At 40.2% G+C, this 17,964-nt stretch overlaps 1 protein-coding gene across 1 annotated transcript in view; it reads left to right on the forward strand.

Annotated features, from left to right (window-relative positions):
• si:ch1073-396h14.1 (disintegrin and metalloproteinase domain-containing protein 10) overlaps positions 1-17,964 on the forward strand; it is a 37,850-nt gene that overhangs the window by 1,386 nt on the left and 18,500 nt on the right. The window contains exons 2-8 of the mRNA XM_032525209.1: positions 525-672; positions 871-989; positions 1,805-1,960; positions 9,729-9,814; positions 10,863-10,985; positions 15,824-15,916; positions 16,282-16,450. Coding sequence (XP_032381100.1) covers positions 525-672; positions 871-989; positions 1,805-1,960; positions 9,729-9,814; positions 10,863-10,985; positions 15,824-15,916; positions 16,282-16,450 — 894 coding nt within the window. The remainder of the gene's footprint in view (positions 1-524; positions 673-870; positions 990-1,804; positions 1,961-9,728; positions 9,815-10,862; positions 10,986-15,823; positions 15,917-16,281; positions 16,451-17,964) is intronic.

The following is a 17,964-nucleotide window of genomic DNA, read 5'->3' on the forward strand; positions in this document are numbered from 1 at the left end:
ACATACACATACATACACAATCCTGTAAAAGTCTAATTGACAGTTCTGTCTACAATTTATCAGTCTTGACATTTTTTGGATGTGATTTTTCTAATTTTACTTATTGTACACCCTGTCAAGGAAAAAATGAAAATAAATAAGTGAAAGAATAAACAAATAAGTTAACCACAATAACATGTAGTTACCATCTTACAGTAACAGATGTCTTGATTTATTATTGTCATACACATTTCTCAAATCTGTGGTTTTTGCTCTACAAAAGACAGAGAGGAGTATTCATGTTTTAGTTTGTTGTTCAATGTGAATGAAGTGTGTTGGTTAAGATGAATATCTCTTGCAATTGCAGGCAAATAGCTTGTAAGTATAACAATATGTCATAAAGGGTGACTTTACGTTGTGAGGTGCTGCAGCAATTAGTTCACTGTAGATGAAAAACATGGAAGGTGAAAGTGGGCATCTTTGTCTGGTTTCCCTGTTAGGTGTGAGGCTCTGTGAAGTGAATGGAATGTTATCCTTTTTGCCAGGTGCTGTGAGTGGCATCAGTCCATATATAAAACATTATGAGGGCTTGTCGTACGACAGGGAGGATCTTCACAGGAAGCACCTGAGAGCCAAGAGAGCTTCACACCTTCAGGAGCACACACTAAAGCTGGACTTTACTGCTTTCCACAGGTAATGTCAGGTTTCTCTTAAAAACACAGTCTGGCTATTTTTTCTTCTGTTAGATTTATTTATTCACGTTCTAAACCCATTACACGTGTCAACAAGTAATTGTCCATATTTTCCTGCTGGTAATAGAAATACATACCATTGACTACACTACAAAGCATTGACCACATCTGTGTGCTGATTGTGTTTTTGTTCCTGCAGAACTTTCCATCTGCGTTTAAAACGCAATGCAGCAGCATTTTCTGAAAACTTCATGGTGGTCAGTGAAAATGGTTCCACATCAACTGACCTCTCCCACATATATTCTGGAACACTAGAGGGTGGGTATGACTGTTATATCTGACCCACTAGGGTTGGGAACAGTTCACTGTGATTCATGTCTAAGTGAATTTACTGGTAATCAAGTTTTTTAATCACCTAACATCTACAGTAATAGTCTTGGATAAAACATCTGGATGCAAATCTGTTTGTGGCAAAACTTTCCCAGTTTTTGAAATTTGAGAACAAAGTAAAATATATTGAACTGTGCACATCAAAAAGTCAGTTAGTTGCTATTAGTGGCACTATTGCTTCATCTCCCCTCTTGTATCTGCTGCCTCTAATCTTGAAGTTTCTATCCGTATCTTATCTATTTATTCTGTCTGTCTCTCTTGAATCAGTTCTTACTTTTTCTTTTATCTGCTGGCACGGGTCACTTTCCATTAAACAGGGAAACTGCATGCAAGGTATTGTGAAGGTGTGCAGCAAAATTGTTGGCACACCCTTAAATGACCTACACAACCTGTTTAAGGCCAGATCATTGAAGAAGGCGAGAGCCATCCTGGCTGATCCTAGTCATCCTTTGTGGGATGAATTCAGGCTGCTGCCATCCGGGCGCAGATATTGTCTTCCACGATGCAGAACAAACAGACTAAAAAGATCATTCATCCCGGCGGTTATTACCATTGTTATAATACTCTGTAAATTCAATTTAAATTATGCTGTATTGTGGTTGTGTTTATTGTTGTGGTTTGATAAAATATTGTTACTGCTGGCTGTAATTCAAATTGCCCCTTGGGGATAATAAAGTTACCTTGAACCTATACCTCAGTCATCTCTGTTCATTTTCATTATCTCTCCTTACCTGGCCTTGCAGGTGAACATGGTTCAGCCTGCCATGGCTCGGTGTTACAGGGTCAGTTTGAGGGAACCATCCATACAGACAACGGGACCTATCACACAGAGCCAATACATAGATACACCAACAGCCAAACAGATCACCACTCTATAATCTACCACGAGGATGACATGGGTAAGACTACCTCCTGTTTTCCACTTTACAAATACATTTCTCAGAAAATGTTGCCTCAGCACATATTTTCCAACTACCCCCAGCAGTGTCCAGAATGAAAAACTCTCAAGCTTGTGCAATTGCAAACTGAAATTGTCCAAATGACACCCCATCACCTTTTGCTGTTTTTCTTGGCTATTTGGTGATGATGGCAAGAGCAGAACAATAAAATTCCTTTCTACAGTAGATCTCCTCAAACAGATTGATTCATGGCTCCCCAAGTAGTCTCACAACTATAGCCTGTTACCAATTACCATTTTGTTGTTCTCATAAAGTATCTGTACAGTATCTGCAGCCTCAAGCTCTATTACAAACTAAGGTTACTAGGGGTCAATGAACTATCCACACCCTTAACTCGTAGTAACATTGGAGTTACTGTAAACCCTAACAGCAGCACCTATTTAGCAACTTTCCTGGGCACATGCCAAAGAAAAGATAAAGCAAAGATGGTGTGACTTTTGAAAGAGGGGAAGGAGAGATGGGGGATGAAGTAACAAGAAAGGTATGAAGGTGAAAGAAGAGGAGGAAGGGGTACAGTACAACGGCAGGAGAAGGAAAAGTGTTTCTAAGGGAATGGGGAGATGAAAAGAGGAGCAGGTAGAGGATTGTCCAGGGATGGAAGTTGTTGAAAACATACTCTTAGTTGCCATACAATTGTGTCATCCTATGGTTTTGCCATTGGCAGTCATCAGTGAAAGCTGTAAAACTGTTGTGTGCATGTTGATTTATCTGGGTGGGTTTCTCTGGCTCTGTGCCCGTTTGTATTGGAGTAGGATTATTTCCAAGAAAGCTTTTTTCCTGGAAACATATTAGATTGTGCCAAACCACACCCTTGTGTTTGTCCATAAGTCCACACAGACTCCGTGGCTGCCTTACTCCCTACACCTCCCGCCAACATCTTTCATGACTGTAGCAACATTTGTACGAGATCACGTTGCAGCTGACAACATCCTGTTCTTCATTCACAGGCCTGCATATCTGCAGGAAACTGTGATAGATTTGGCAATTGATATTTCAATAAACAATCAATGCTTTCCTACAAGAGGTACATCAGGACACACAAGGCTGACATAATGTGTCTACTTCTGTGTGTATTTCCACTTCCTGTGGTTGTCGTCTGGGGGGAACAAAGGTTATGCAAGGAGCTTTCTCTCCCCTGGGATGTAAGTGATTTTGTGAGGTCACTCAGATCTTGGACACAGAGGATGGCCCAGGGTGGGCTTTTTGAAATAAACACAGTGTAATGACATCAGAATGCAAGGAAGGGCCCATAGAGAATTACTTTCTACAGGGCCCAGAATTGTGTGCTACGTCCTTGCTAGACACTGGTGGTGAAGGGACAAAAGGAAATGCCTGAAGATCTGGATTGATGTGAGGTGGACCTTCTGATGATGGAAGGAACCCTGGGCTCTAGATAGGGTGACAACTGGAGGTGAATGGGGTGGAGGAGGTTAGCATCAATTTCCCACTGAAAGAACAACTGAGAGAGAGGAGAATATTTTTAAAGTTTGACAATGATGTGATTGGCTATGGGAGATTATGTCAATTTGGTTGGTTTCACTGAAAGAGAGAAAAGCCCACAGTCCGCTAATAAATTTGGAAGAGAGAGAGAATGAAGCATGAACAAAGAGTTTTTCCTGCCAAGCTTTTATTACTCGTTTAGTAGTTTAGCATAGTAGTAAATACTCTGGTTTATGTGACGATCCCTTTGAAGTTAAGCGTGAATGATGGGTAGCTACAGTATTAACCTTATTCTTCCTTGAGATAAATCAAGGGTAACACACATACTTTAAATATCACTAAAAATCTCTTAATGTTTAACTCCAGGGATATGAATTGTTGCTTCAAACTGAAAGGGATTTTACAGTCAGCAAGTAGTTTGAGTGAAGTTGTGATTTGTGAAAGTTGTGTGAGTATTGAAAGTGTGATCCCTTTCCATGTCCTTACTTTACTTCCTTTCATTACAACTCAACAAATACAAATCTGTAAAATCTTCAGTCTAACAATCATGTAAATACATTTTTTAAACATTTATTACTTCATGGTATTAATTTCCAAACTATAGTATACAAGCATGGATCACTTGATAAATATCTCTTCGGAAAACTGGCTTGTCTTTCTATGTTGCAGCGATGACTGAGGTTATCAGTCTTTTGTGTTTAAATCAGGAGAGAGAAGTGAACAAAATCCAGAAGAATCTTTATTAGTACTTATGATGTGATAATGGAGTGTTGGCAGAAAGTCTTTGATGTTTATACAGGGAGATTTGTAACTGAGGGGCGTCTGCCCTGAACGACAGAAGTATAAATCCCCCTGACACTGATTCCCAGAGTAAGACACTGGTTGTTGTGGCTGATGATTCTGATGGAGCTTAAGAATCTGCAAATACTGGTGGTGATGGAGAGGTGGAGATTCCTTTTGCCATTTATGATGAGAGAGGAGAAGAAATTTAAACAGCGTAACAGCCGTGACTTCAGCTATTGTAAAACAGCAGCATGAACTACAGGCAAAAATCATATTTAAAAAGAAGAAGTTGCAGGATGATAGGCTAACAATTTAGGTGTGTCGCTGAGCTACTGAATATGTAGATGGGATCAGCTGATAACACAATTGACAGCCTCCAAGGAATGATGAATGAGCATGTGTGTAAAGATTGAATGCAGATGCAGAAGAAAAAAAACTACAGGCCTAAGCATGCAAAAGTATAGTCTTCCTGACCCAACCTATGCTAGCATTATGCTATGTCAATTTGTTTTAATTTTCTTTAGTGCTATCAGTTGCAGAGAAAGTGTGACTGTTAAAAGATAGCCATGCAGTATCATGCCAAGTCAGCTCTATAGAGGTTTCATCACTTGCTCAAATGGGGAGGATGCACGTTGATACAGGATATCTGGACAACATGAGGCATAAATTCTGGACAAAGTACAAAATCTGCCAACATTCCTGTATATCATGTCTTTTGTAAGAACACTAGGGTACTTGGCCTGACCAAAGGGGTCATACATGGGGCATTTGGTTAGTGATTTTAGGGCAAAAATGTCCTTCTGCAGTACAGACATCATGGTTTAGAAAAGGGCCTTTTAACATTCAATGGTTTTTGAGTGTTGTGAGACGTAACTTGTTACCATAAGAAAGCGGAGTGAGAGTTAGAGTAAGGAGTGTAAGGAAGAGTTTGTTGTGTTGGATCACAGAATGAGGTCACCACCCCAAAGTTTCAGAACAAGACTTCTGATAGTTAGGCAGTTAAACAATTGTTGTGGAGCATAATTCTTTGCTTTTGAATTGACAAAAACTAATAACAATCTTTTGCAACTTAGGCAAGAAAGAGACACAGAAACAAACCGAGAGAGAGAGAGAGAGAGAGAGAGAGAGAGAGAGAGAGGAAAAGAGAGAGAGAGAGAGAGAACATGGGCAAGTACAAAGGTCTAAAGAAAATTCCGTCAGTGGGTTGACGCCTAGCATTTAGGCCTCCACATCCACCCCCACTCATGCCATGTATAGAACTATATACTGGTTTGTGATTGGCTGCAGGACTTTGGTAGGATGGTGTGATCATGTGTTGCCTGTCCCTAGGTCCATGACTGTTTCAGGGAGTTGCACTGCTGAATGAATGTTTCACATGCACATATATGTACACATGCACACACTGTGCATTACCCCCTGAAGTTCTTATGGGTTACCGTTGAACTGGCAAAACATTGTCTGATTCTGTCACTCTCACATTACTGCATGTGAAAGTGATAATTATGTCATGTGCCTCTACTGTAAGTTGTAGACTTCAAAGCCCACTTTTCTCCACATGAATGTAGCTGGAATACTTTATTTTCTGAACATTAGTCTCACTACATCTCACTTAAATCTACCGTTTCAACTGAATTTTGCAACAGTTTACTTTGCATTAACTTACATTCTTTCTTCCATATTCATATGCTGACACAAAGTCCCTGACCGTACACTATGTTGCAATGAAGTCATTTTGGCTACTTGCTTTTTAGTGGAATTCTGTGTATTTGCCAGTGCAACAAGATGGGCCAATTTATGCAAATGCAACGCTTCCCCTGACTACAATTCCATCAGTATTTCATCAATCTGAACAAGGCACCCATCCCAGAGGTATTGCAAATCACAGAGTGAAATAAAACCAGCAGTTATCACAACATTTTCCACAGGCTGCCTCATGGCTCCCACTCAATACCACAATGCTGATTTCTAAATGTGGGTCCTATATTTATAAAGTGTTGCTTGACATGCTGGTCACTCAGGAGTCAATTTCAATTTATTTCTACACGCATTGTTTTAAATTCTTGTGTTTAAGAAATGGTTAAAATTTAAAGCATAGTTTAAAAGTGAGACCAGAAGCAACACGCCAACAAATTTGAATGACTGGTATCCTTAGTTTTGCTTTTCTATTACTGGGGTTAAAACCAATAATTGTGACCTTGTGCACCTGTTGCGTAAACAAAAGAAGTCATTGACCATCGATGCTTACTTTGTTTTAGACTTAAGGGCTTCTTTTGTTTACAAGACCTTGAAATGTTAGGAAAGACATCAGGTAATAATAGGCACAACTGGAGTCACGTGCAAAATTCTAACTACAGTCTGCACAGCAGCAATTCACGTGGACCAGACTCTAGTTTGTTTTTTATTGCTGAACACAGTTTTCAAATCTCCACACACTTATGCTATGGCTAAACCACAACCTGCACAACACAGTGGATTTAGAGCACTTTGTTCAAATGCTAACACACTGCTGTCACAACAGTTAACCACACATTCAAAGCAGAATACATGTCAGTCTGATGCCTATCAAACACTGCTGATTTCAATTTTAGCTGAAATCCTGAGCAAGTGTCTTGTTTTAGACTAGTTACTGAACCTATACCATTTTTACACAAACACCTAAGAAGAATTACAAACAATTATAAATTGTACCATTTGAAAGAAACAGGTAAAAGAGCAAAGATACCAACATGCCCAGGTAAGCTATCTGAGGTTATAGACACAGCTGTAAAAAACAAAAGGTGAAAAACACTACCTTTACTATAGTAAAACTGCATTCTTACAGTTTTTCAGAAAGTAAAGGAGGTGAAAGCAATAAAAACACCACATTCAGTATTATTTAGAGAGGATGCAGACATCCAATGTGATGAAGACAACTAGCTGCATGATGCTGGAGAGAGGCAGGATTAGTCACACTATTCTCTGTTACCTTAATGTACCTTTAGTTTGTTTTGTTTTCCCAGTAATTCCATAAATTACTAGAGACAAAATACTATATTGAAGCAAACTGCTGATTTTTGTTCCTTCTAGTGTACTTGAAAACTGGTATATCACATAAAATCTATATCTTTTCTTTAAAGAAACTATTGACTAGTATGAAGTCACTCAAATTGTGTTGTAAAGATGAAAAGTTAGTATTTTCTGTATTGATCTTTTGATGCTTGTGTTTTTTTATTCTCACTGTTCTGACTGACAGTGTGTGTTATCTCAGTGAAGGTTGAGCAAAGTGTTTGGTGCACTGAGCACTGAGACATGTGTTCAGAGTTGTGTTGCTTGGAATGGGTTTTGCAGCTGATGTGAACTGATTAGCTCAGGTGACTATTGGTCGTGCAAAACTGTTTGCATAAGAATACTATATTATACTGATCACTCTAAACAAGATAACCATGGAGACATCGTCTGTCCTTGAGAAAGGCACGGGATGTTTCTGGGGGCAGAGCAGGCGGAGGAGATTCTTAGACCGAATGAGATAAACTGACAACATCAACGTTGTTATGTCTTTATATCAACATGTAGAAATAAGTGGCGGTAGAAAGCTTCCAATTAGACATTTTCTATACTATTCTGTGGTGTGGAAACTGTCGCCTTGTGTTCACACGTGAATGTGAACAAAAAATGAACGTTAATATAACTTCTGGTTCCTGTTTATTCTTGATGATGAAATTGTTCTAACACTTACAGCAGGACTGTTCAACTATATTGTTCAAAGGACAGAAAGCTCAGTGCCCGGAAGCTAAACATTTCCCTAAGCTATTGTCAAAAAAATAAAGCATATAATTCCTGATGTCAGAATACTGAGTGATGTTCAGAAAGAATAAAGAAGCAAAGTCCGATGACGTCATTGGCATGCATATTAAGTAGCCATGGCTGGAAAGTGGATTTACCGCCCCAGCAGAGAAGATGGTTTGTTTACCCAGCAGCTAAGTTCACGAGATTTTTTTTCAGATTCTGGCAAACAAAGATAAACAGTTAGATTACCAACCGAAAGCTTTGGTTTTAGCTTGTTTTTTAAAACTTTGCTATTTGCAGAGTAGCATGCTGATGAGAGCAGACAGAGCAGATTGAAATATTGCTTCCTACACATTTATGGCTGTTGAACATGTAGGGGCTGTTGATAATCCTCTCTGTATCATTCCAAGTTTAGAACATGTGTTGCATGTTACACACTAGGCCACCTCCCGGTATTACAGTGTGACGCACGGGCATCGCCGCTCAGAAAGCCATAAATCGTCCAAAATGTAACGCTTGTAAATGAATTCATACTTGAAGCTGCATGGCATTATATCTGGTTTACCTTGACCCATGTTGACGTAGTTCAGCGTGACTTAGGTCATCTCGCAAAACCAAAACTAATCGGCATGTGAATAGAGGGAAAGTGTGAAGGGGAGTGGGGCAGGGTGGGCGGAGTCAGTTTAGTCACTTTAATATCCCAAATGAAAAACGTGATATGCAGTCAAGAGTGCAAGATGAAAAACACATTCAAACAACATACAAATAAACAAGACAACCATACAAAGACATGAGTACAAACATGTTTGTGGCATACAATTGTTTACCACAAGAGCAATCTCTCAAAAGTGTTCAAATTAAGCCGAGATATTGCACATGGAACAAAGATGTTTTTACTCCTATTCCTCTTGAACTCTGCGACCTGAGGGTGTTACGATTTCAGAGTGAATGGGGTGATTTGTGCAGTCTAATACAGATCTGGCCTTGCGGAGTGCTGGTCGTCTCGAGCTGCATTCACTTACTATCGGATATTAAAAAATTCACTCGCTTAAATGTCCAATGAGCCACAACTTTTCTTTGATTTTAAAACTGCCAACTGAAGTTGAAGCTGGGGTAGAAAGGCTTTGTCTAGGGTGGAAATTGCCACCCAATGCCCCCGTGGTAGATCCTCCCCTGTAGGGGACACTGTACGATGACATTAAAGTGAGCCATTGACGTTGTTGATTCAGTCACCGATGGAACATGTTCAAGGACAAAATTACTGGTGACAGTGTTTGCTTGTCTGTGTGTGTTTCAACCTGCATCTTTGTGTGTGTTTGACTGAAGCACGCGTGTGTAACGACCCTCTGGCCTGTTTGGTTGGGACTTGTTTGCTGTTTTCATGCAGGTTCATGGACTGTCCACTTGGGCAGACTCTCTCAATGTGCTTTTTCGGGGGTTCTCAATAATTTTCCCAACAACAACTGCACACCATATTTGCCACACATCCACTCAGTAACAAAACTGACATTACTGCCATCACTCTTTACATATTAGTTAATCTACAGTAAGTCCCTCCCTTTATTTGCCATGGCGCTTCAAACATTTATGACAAGGAACAGATGACAAAGAAGAGACCAAAAAGGAGACAGAGTAGTAGTAAAATGTACACATAAACATATCCACATCTATGCTTTTATCCTGTTTGTGTATCAAAATGTCTATGTTTGCTTTTGTACAGTCCTACCATCCATGAGAAGTGGCCCTGGTGGATTCTGTGGTGCAGAACATCTAAACATCCTTGCCCAAAGCCTCAGACCTGATGAGGTAGGACAGTCCAGACATCAGTCATCAGTCAGTGAATGCTTACCCAAAAACACTTACGCACACTCTGCCTTGCTTTCTTTCTCAGCCCTCACCCTCAGAATGTCCTCCTTTGCAGTGCCATTTACAGCGAATTAACTCCTAACCCAGAAACATTTGACAATGTGTCTGATTCATCTGTAAATATAACTGACCTTATTTCAGGAGCATTAATTTGTTTGTTCACTTTTCTTTATTCTGTTGAGTCACCAAGACCAACTCACATGATGTAAGATGCTCTAAAAGCAACAGAAAGGATGTGTAAGATACAGAAAACACAGAAAACTGAAAGATGAGCTGGTTCTTCACAGGCCTAAACTACAGTTACAGTATAAATGAGGCTGCTTCAGATTTAAACCCTCCAGAAAACCTTGACTGCAGAGCAATTACAAAACCAGGTATGATGGAATAAACATCTGCCAAATCCATTTAGCTAATCCCCCCCGTGGGAACTCTATTTATTGTTAACCTTTGACCAAGTGGGTGGTGATCCCAGTGTTGATTATCAACAATGGATGTTGGGACATTGGTACGAATCCATTTTTAACCACATAATTGCTGGTGGAGGTAATTTCCACTGTTTGGTCATAAAATGGTCTAAACAGATGTTGTTCCCAGTGGTGCGTTCATGTTGTGTTCCTGTAGTTACACATCCCATTTCCCACTGGGACATGCAGCATTCCAGTTATAAAGACATCATGTTTTCATATGTACACATCAGCTGCGCTTCATGAACTTACACCTACAAAGACAAATATTCCCTAATTCTCAAGAGAGTACATGCTAGGGGTGACCATTAGCTGACCCAGTAGAGTGTTGGCCCCATGAGGTTCGAATCCAACCTGTGGCCATTTGTTGCATGTCGCCCCCTCTCTTTCTCCCCATTCCTGTCTTAAAAAAGTACCTGCAGGTTTTTAAGTAGGATTCAGATCTGCCCCTTTCACTGTGTGTCCTTAAAAATCTGTTCAGGTGTAATTCCTCCTTTATCATGTCTCTGCCATTTCACCAACAGGAAGTGCCAGTGAGTCGGATGAGGAGAACAGTTGATGAGTCAAAGACCAGCTGCCTGCTCCATCTCCATGCTGACCACCTCTACTACAAGAGGTTCAAGTCTGTTGAGGCTGTTGTGGCTCAGGTGACGGGTTCAGATCTTTTGTCTTTTAACATCATTTATTTATCTTGTGTCCGATTTGACAAGACATGATGTTTCATATGTGATACACACTTTCTTAACATGCTAACACAAAGAAAAGGTTCGAGCCAGTGTGTGTCCTCCACCTTCAGAGTGAGGCACTGAGATGATGCCGAAACCTGAGCATACCAGAGGACACAATGTACTCTGAAGCATTTCCAGTGTAATGGAACATTCATTATCAGTACACAACAGGATTTCCTCAGCCTCTGAGCTGAGCGTGCTTTGTTTACAAACCCGACCCATGTGTGGGTTTGTAAGTGGACCGAAGTGCAGAACATAGACAGGATGCAAAAAAGGATTAACAGGTTTATTGTAATGTTATTTTAGACGGAGATGGGTTAGAAAAGGGGGATGACTGGAGAGCGTCAAGGTGGCGTGGCAGGCAGAGGAAGCAGCGGAGTGATTGTTGGCAGGCAGACGAGCAGACAGGCAAACAGGAATCTCAGCGAACAGAGAACAAACAAGCATTTACCTAGATAACAAGCACCCAGGGAAAAAATATACCTCAAAGATTCTACAGCTTGGCCTGAGGGTAGCTACCAATGTGATTTGAACAACGGCCTGGCACATAGTTGGAGAAAAGTCAGGGTTGATGTGCTGGAGAGGTGATGAGCAGATGAGCAGCACAATAGGAATAACACACATACACACACACACACACACACACACACACACACACACACACTGCCAGACACACAGAGGCAAACTGGGTGAATGGAGGACACAAGAGGAATGGGGAACACAGGAAAAAGCAAGGACAAGGCAGGGGCATGGCCAAATGGCCTTGTGAAATATTTTAAGATTTCTATGTTAATATCCAATCACGGCTTAAACTTTTCTTTTTTTGGACCATTTTTTCTAATGACTAACATATAGTAAGGAAAACAATTAGTGTTGAGGTAGTTCATTATTTATCATTGAGATATAACCTTGGTCATTTGTATTGATATAACCAATACAAATGACCAAGCTGTTGTCAGGCTGAATATAGTGCCACATGCCAGGGCCTGCATAGACGCACACAGCTCTCACATGTCAGCAGTAGGGAGGAGGTACAGAGCCTTCCCCTCTTTCTGAGAACATGGTTGCACCATAAGTGATTGCAGGATTTTTAAAATGATTTGGCAAAGAGGGGCACCAAGAACCGATCAGGGGGGACCAACTCTTTAAATACACGCCTTAGTGGCACATGCATTGCAGACAGTTTTGCCAAAATAAGGTTCTGTGCCAGCCAGGTGTAAAGGCCAGAGCCACTAGTCCACATGGTTGAACAAGCAGGACCAATCACCTTCTGTTCTTCAGCTGCACCCAGCAGCTCCAGTATGTACCTTCAGTATGAAGTAACAACTCTTTAAGATGCAAAGTTGATGAATAAGAATGCATTTTAGAATTCCTGGATTAAACTGAACTTGTTTTTAGTGTTGGCTGACCTGCGGTGAACTTAGATTTGAGTGACTGGGTTAAAAGCTGCTTGCCTACTGGCGCGCCTGCATTGCCTCAGTGCATTAAGAAAGATAACAGTGATTTATCTATGTTGAAGTTTCTCTGTCTGAACAAAGAGCTCCTCTGGGGTCAGAGGTCACATGAGATGCTTTCTTGATCAGCCCTTTCTAGTTTGGCGACATACTGATGTGGGAATCCAGTGACATAAGTTAAAAAAATCTACTTTGTAACTTCCCCTTTGTGAAAACCCAATTCTTTTTAATTAAATCTCTTTGTGAACAATCAACCTTATCAAGGTCATTTATTAAGTATATAAATCTGTTCTTAGCCGTTTTTCATGGCCACACTGTTAATTCTCTCTGGCCTTCATCCTGCTGTCCATCCTCACTCTCACCTCTGAATTTCCTCAAATTATTTCCACCTTAAACACATATGCTTGTTGTTGTCCCTGGTTCAGTGCCAAACCTTTAAAATAAAAATAATGATAAAATAAACTAAGTGATGCTTTGATGTGCTCTTTTAGTGTCAATAGACAAAATGCTGTCAATCAATCACAGGCTTGGCTGAACTGTTAAATATTTTCCTGTTAAATAACAGAAAATTACTGGCAGCAGGGTTATCGTTATAGTTACTTTAACAGTTCATTCCTGTTAATGTTTTTGTTTACAGGAATTTGATGTCAAATCACAATTTATTTTGTTTCCATTAAATATTGCTTTTTATTGCAATGATTATTATTTTATCATAGTAATGTGCACTACTCATTGTAACAGACATATTCAAGCTTGAGTTAATACAAAAATAGGCATAATACATCACATAACACTTATGTGAAAGAAAACCATCTAGTTCCCTGTTGAATTAACTTTTTTTATTGTAATACAAACACTGAAAGGTAAACACTAGGCACACATAGATCACAGGAAATTTATAAAATATATCATGTTAATTGCTGACATCTAAAACACCATGGGCTCTATTTTAACGATCTAAGCACATGGCGTGAAGCGCCTGGTGCAGGTGCGTTTAGGGCGTGTCCAAATTCACTTTTGCTAGTTTGACAGCAGAAAAAAGGGTCCGTGGACCGGGCTCATGGTTCAAAAGGGTTGTTCTTAGTGTCTTCATTAATCATAGTTGTGTTCTGTGCGTAACATGCAATTAACCAATCAGAGTGTCCCCTCCCATTCCGTTTTAACAGCCAGGCGTGTTTGTACCTTGGCGCATTGCAATTACGATGGCGGACTTGCACCGTAATATTTTTATTTGTAATCTTTTGCATGTGTGTGTAACAAGCATAGTGTGTGTGTGTGCTGTGCACAAGCCTAGGCAAATTTTACTGATGTGCTGTTAATTTAACAATGACTTAAAATAAATTACTTTAGACCAGGGATTTTGTCAGTCAATAGTGCAATCTCTTCCCGCTGCCTCAAGATGGCAATACGCCCAGAATGCACCTGGACACACCTCCCTGTAAGACCAGCATGCCCATGGGCACCAAAGGGGTAAGCCTCTCCTCTCTAAGCGTAGCTCCCATGGCGCCATTTTAATGCTACGAAGCCATCACCCGGCATTAGCATCCCATTGACTGCAATTCATTTTGTCGTCACTTTGACAGTGAACAACTTTACATCTGAAGAGTTTAAAGATTCTATTTGTCTGTTGTTTATTTCTAAAGAAACACAACAATGTATCAAAAGCTCCATTACCTTGTACCTCACGTTATGGCTCTGTAGCAGATGTTTTTGTAAAAATAGGCTAACAATTGTGTCATAACCACGCAACCTGCTGTCGTATAGTCAACAACCGTATTGTCAGGAAGCTCGCAGACAGTTTTGACTAGACCTGTTGAAACCATGCTTGAGCCACAGCTAGGCCTGAACAAATGCAGGTGTTAACAGACAACATCTTACCTCTGGATGGTTTCAAGCATGCAGGCGGCCTTCTTTTGGTACTGTAGGTTAAAGATACAACAAGAATCCTCCAGTGGTTCCAGCGCTGGATGCTCCTAAAACAGAAATGTTTTAGTTTGATACCATTGAATTCACTACATACAACAGATGGGAGATCATCTTGATCAGCAGTGTGATCAAGGATGGTACCCTGAATCTACATCTGTAATTAAAAACAAAAACAATTGTAAACATTTATCTACAACTCAATGATAATCAAAACAACAACAAAAAAGCTGTTCACACAGATACTGCACTAGCCCAATCAGTAGTAGCTGTTTTAGCTGGATTTACCTCATTGCTGGGCTAAAACCTGCACATAAAATAGTCACACCAGCATGTCTGGTAGCCCTAACAGCTAAAATCCATCAAAGGCGACAAGCTGACATAAAATCATCAAATACAGTCTCAGACCAACTCTCTAGGATCATAAACAGCTACCAGTAAATTGATTTATCTTAGCCGTTTGATTTTCTGGATGAACCTGCTTTAACCAGATGTGGCAATGAATGAAAGACATGGCAAGATTATCACACAAACATGACTTCGGGAATGATACTTAAACGGCACAGTCCTACAGTTAGCCTATTATTTATAGATTTGCGCATCGGAGTGTGAATGTGTATGACTGTTTATCTGATGAGCAGGTGGTACCTTGTATGGCAGCCCCGGCCACAGTGTATGAATGTGTGTGAATGGTGAATGTTTCCTGTAGATGTAAAAGCGCTTTGAGCAGTTGTTAAGACTGGAAAAGCGCTATATAAATACAGCACATTTACATTTACATTTACATTTAGATTGTATATATGAATGGACATTAATTAAGCGCATTGTTTTTTAAGATTAATAGACAAACTATCAACATTTTGCTAGCTGGAATCACCTTGGCTCATTAGCTGCTAGCTAAGTTACTTTATTTCATGTGGTGCAAGTTGTGGCGTTTAGTATACATCAACATCAATGATAAATGTTAAAACTATGCATAACTTTAAAGAAATATTACTTTATGAATAAAAGGATTATTGTAATTTTCCGATTTCGATCTCCGTGTGTTCGTTGCAGGTTCAAATGCCTTCTTCTATGCTCCTTCCCGGAATGCAAAAAATACTGTGATAACATGTTATTTCAGATAGAGATTTGGGTGTAAATTAACAGAAACATTTAACAGTGTGGCTTAAGTGTCTCCTGCATCCAAGATGCCAAGGCGCCAAGGTGCTGCATATGTGCTGTCAAACTGAAGGCGATATTATGTTCTTTTGTGTTTTGTCTAACTGAGTTTTGAAGTTGCAGTGGGTTGAGCTCCAAGGCCTAGACCTCATAACCTACACACTAAAAGAAACAGTGGATGTTATTGACCATTTTGTCATGTTGTTATGTTTTTCTCAGGTTGCCTCCTACATGCGAGCTGTGAATGACATCTACGACAAAGTGGAATTCGATGGAATCAAGCTGATTAACTTCAAAGTGAAATCCCTCCGCGTAAGACCCTTCTGCACTCAAACAAGGACACGTTTGTGCCAAAACTTCAGCACGTCAGGTCTTTGATAACTCCAGTAACCAGTAATCCTAGCTTTCACACATTTAATTTTAATTACACAAACATGTCAAAACCTTGAGATGATTTGGCCAATGCATCACTCTCAGATGGTGAGTATATGTCTTCTTCTACCAGTGAGAATGAAATAGGGAAAGACTCTCAGCCTCAAAAGGATTTAAAACGACTAAATACAATGCTTACTTTCTTAGAGCCGCAGAGGAGCATGTCATTGTTTGAATCATTGTGTGTCAAGTGAGCTCCTTCGCAGATATTTGATTCAACAGTGTGTTTGCTGGTCTCTCTCCAGGTGATGAAAGAGGAGGATAGAAAGGATCCTCTGTACCCTCTTTACATCGGGCCTGAGAAACTGTTGAGTCTGTACTCCGAGAACAACTGGGACAGCGTCTGTCTGTCCTATCTGCTAACTGACAGAGACTACAGTGGGTTGCTGGGGCTCGCCTGGGAGGGCAAACATGGTGAGTCAGACTCAATGGGACACACGAAAATCACATTTACAAGTAGCACACATGCTGTACGGTGATTTGCATATCTGTATCAGAGCAAATAGGTCAATACGGTGTCCTCAACTGTTTTGGCTGACCCACATTGAAAAGACATGTAGATAAGGTAATAGGAATACATTCTGAGATTACTTTATTTTAGCTTGGAGCACTTTGCCATAAAACAGCAGGTTGATTAAGAAAAGTAGTCACACACATTTATTATTATGGCACTCTGTGCCTTAGCCAAGACCTTTTTTAGGGGTTGAGTTGTGTAAAATCAGCATGAATTTAACAGCACTGAAATTGACAATAAAAATACTTTTTTAGCACAAAGCTGCCTGTCTTGTTCAACTGGGTCAAAGAAGGAGTAATAAAGGAACAACAGACTACAAACTGCAGTAAAAATAAATGCAAGCCTTCCTTGGTTTTCCTGGATCATGTGATGTTGTAGCACACATGAGTTGCCAGAATATAACAGACCCTTATGCAGTCCTTCTATACAAGCAGTGTTTTGGTTTGGGAGACCAAAAGAAAAACGTGAGTGAACTCCTCAATTAACAATCCCCAGCGGTAGGCAACGTTATCTTACCCTCTGCTGTAATAGGCTAAAATTTGGAAATGTCATTAACAGACGACATTATGGACATGTTTCATTACTTTCTTTTAATTTTATTTATATTGTTTACAGACAAAATCAAAATCACGAAAAGATTACAAATAGAACTCGTGTTTTTCAGCTCTGGTGACAGACTTTCTGTGTGTAGTGTTGGACACATATATACATATGTTGGGAATTGTTGTAGTAGGAGGTTCTCCTTCAGTTAGACCCAGCTTTTGATTGGCTAAACTGAGGGGTGTGAGACCACACCACCATAATGACATGTGGTTAAGGAGCAATGAACCTTTGACACTCACACACACAAAGAAGACACATAGGACACACCACTCCCATATGTCTTAGTGAGGGTTGCTGACTGCATTCCACAGCATGATAGCCATGGTGACATCTCAAGTGAGGCAGACATACACACGCACACACACACTCCCACACACACATGCATTGTGGATTCATGGTGGCAGTGACATTGTTGAGACTTTTCAGTCTCACGTGAGACTGAGGAAGAATGAGCAAAATCGTGGATAATGTTTGACCTCCAAAAACAGAAACACTCAACCTCAGTTTCTGCATAACTCACTTCCACCAGTTTATTACTGGTCTTGGGAAATAGAAGGCCCATTAACCATGGGATCATAAACTCAAAGACCCCAATGACACTCATGATGCACCGTGCACACACATGCTCAAACACAGCTGCCATCAATCACTTTGACCTCCTCCTCTAACCTCTCTAAGTTGTATGTTCATACGTCAATGAAGGACAGGGGTTGGAGTTTTTACACCAGTAACATTCCTTCTTCTCCTGAGACTAATTGAGGAACTAATTGTAATTTTCCACACAATAATTTTGCGGTTGATGTCGTAATGG

This window comes from Etheostoma spectabile, chromosome 9 (assembly GCF_008692095.1).
Source record: "Etheostoma spectabile isolate EspeVRDwgs_2016 chromosome 9, UIUC_Espe_1.0, whole genome shotgun sequence".
In the NCBI taxonomy this organism is placed as follows: Eukaryota; Metazoa; Chordata; class Actinopteri; order Perciformes; family Percidae; genus Etheostoma; species Etheostoma spectabile.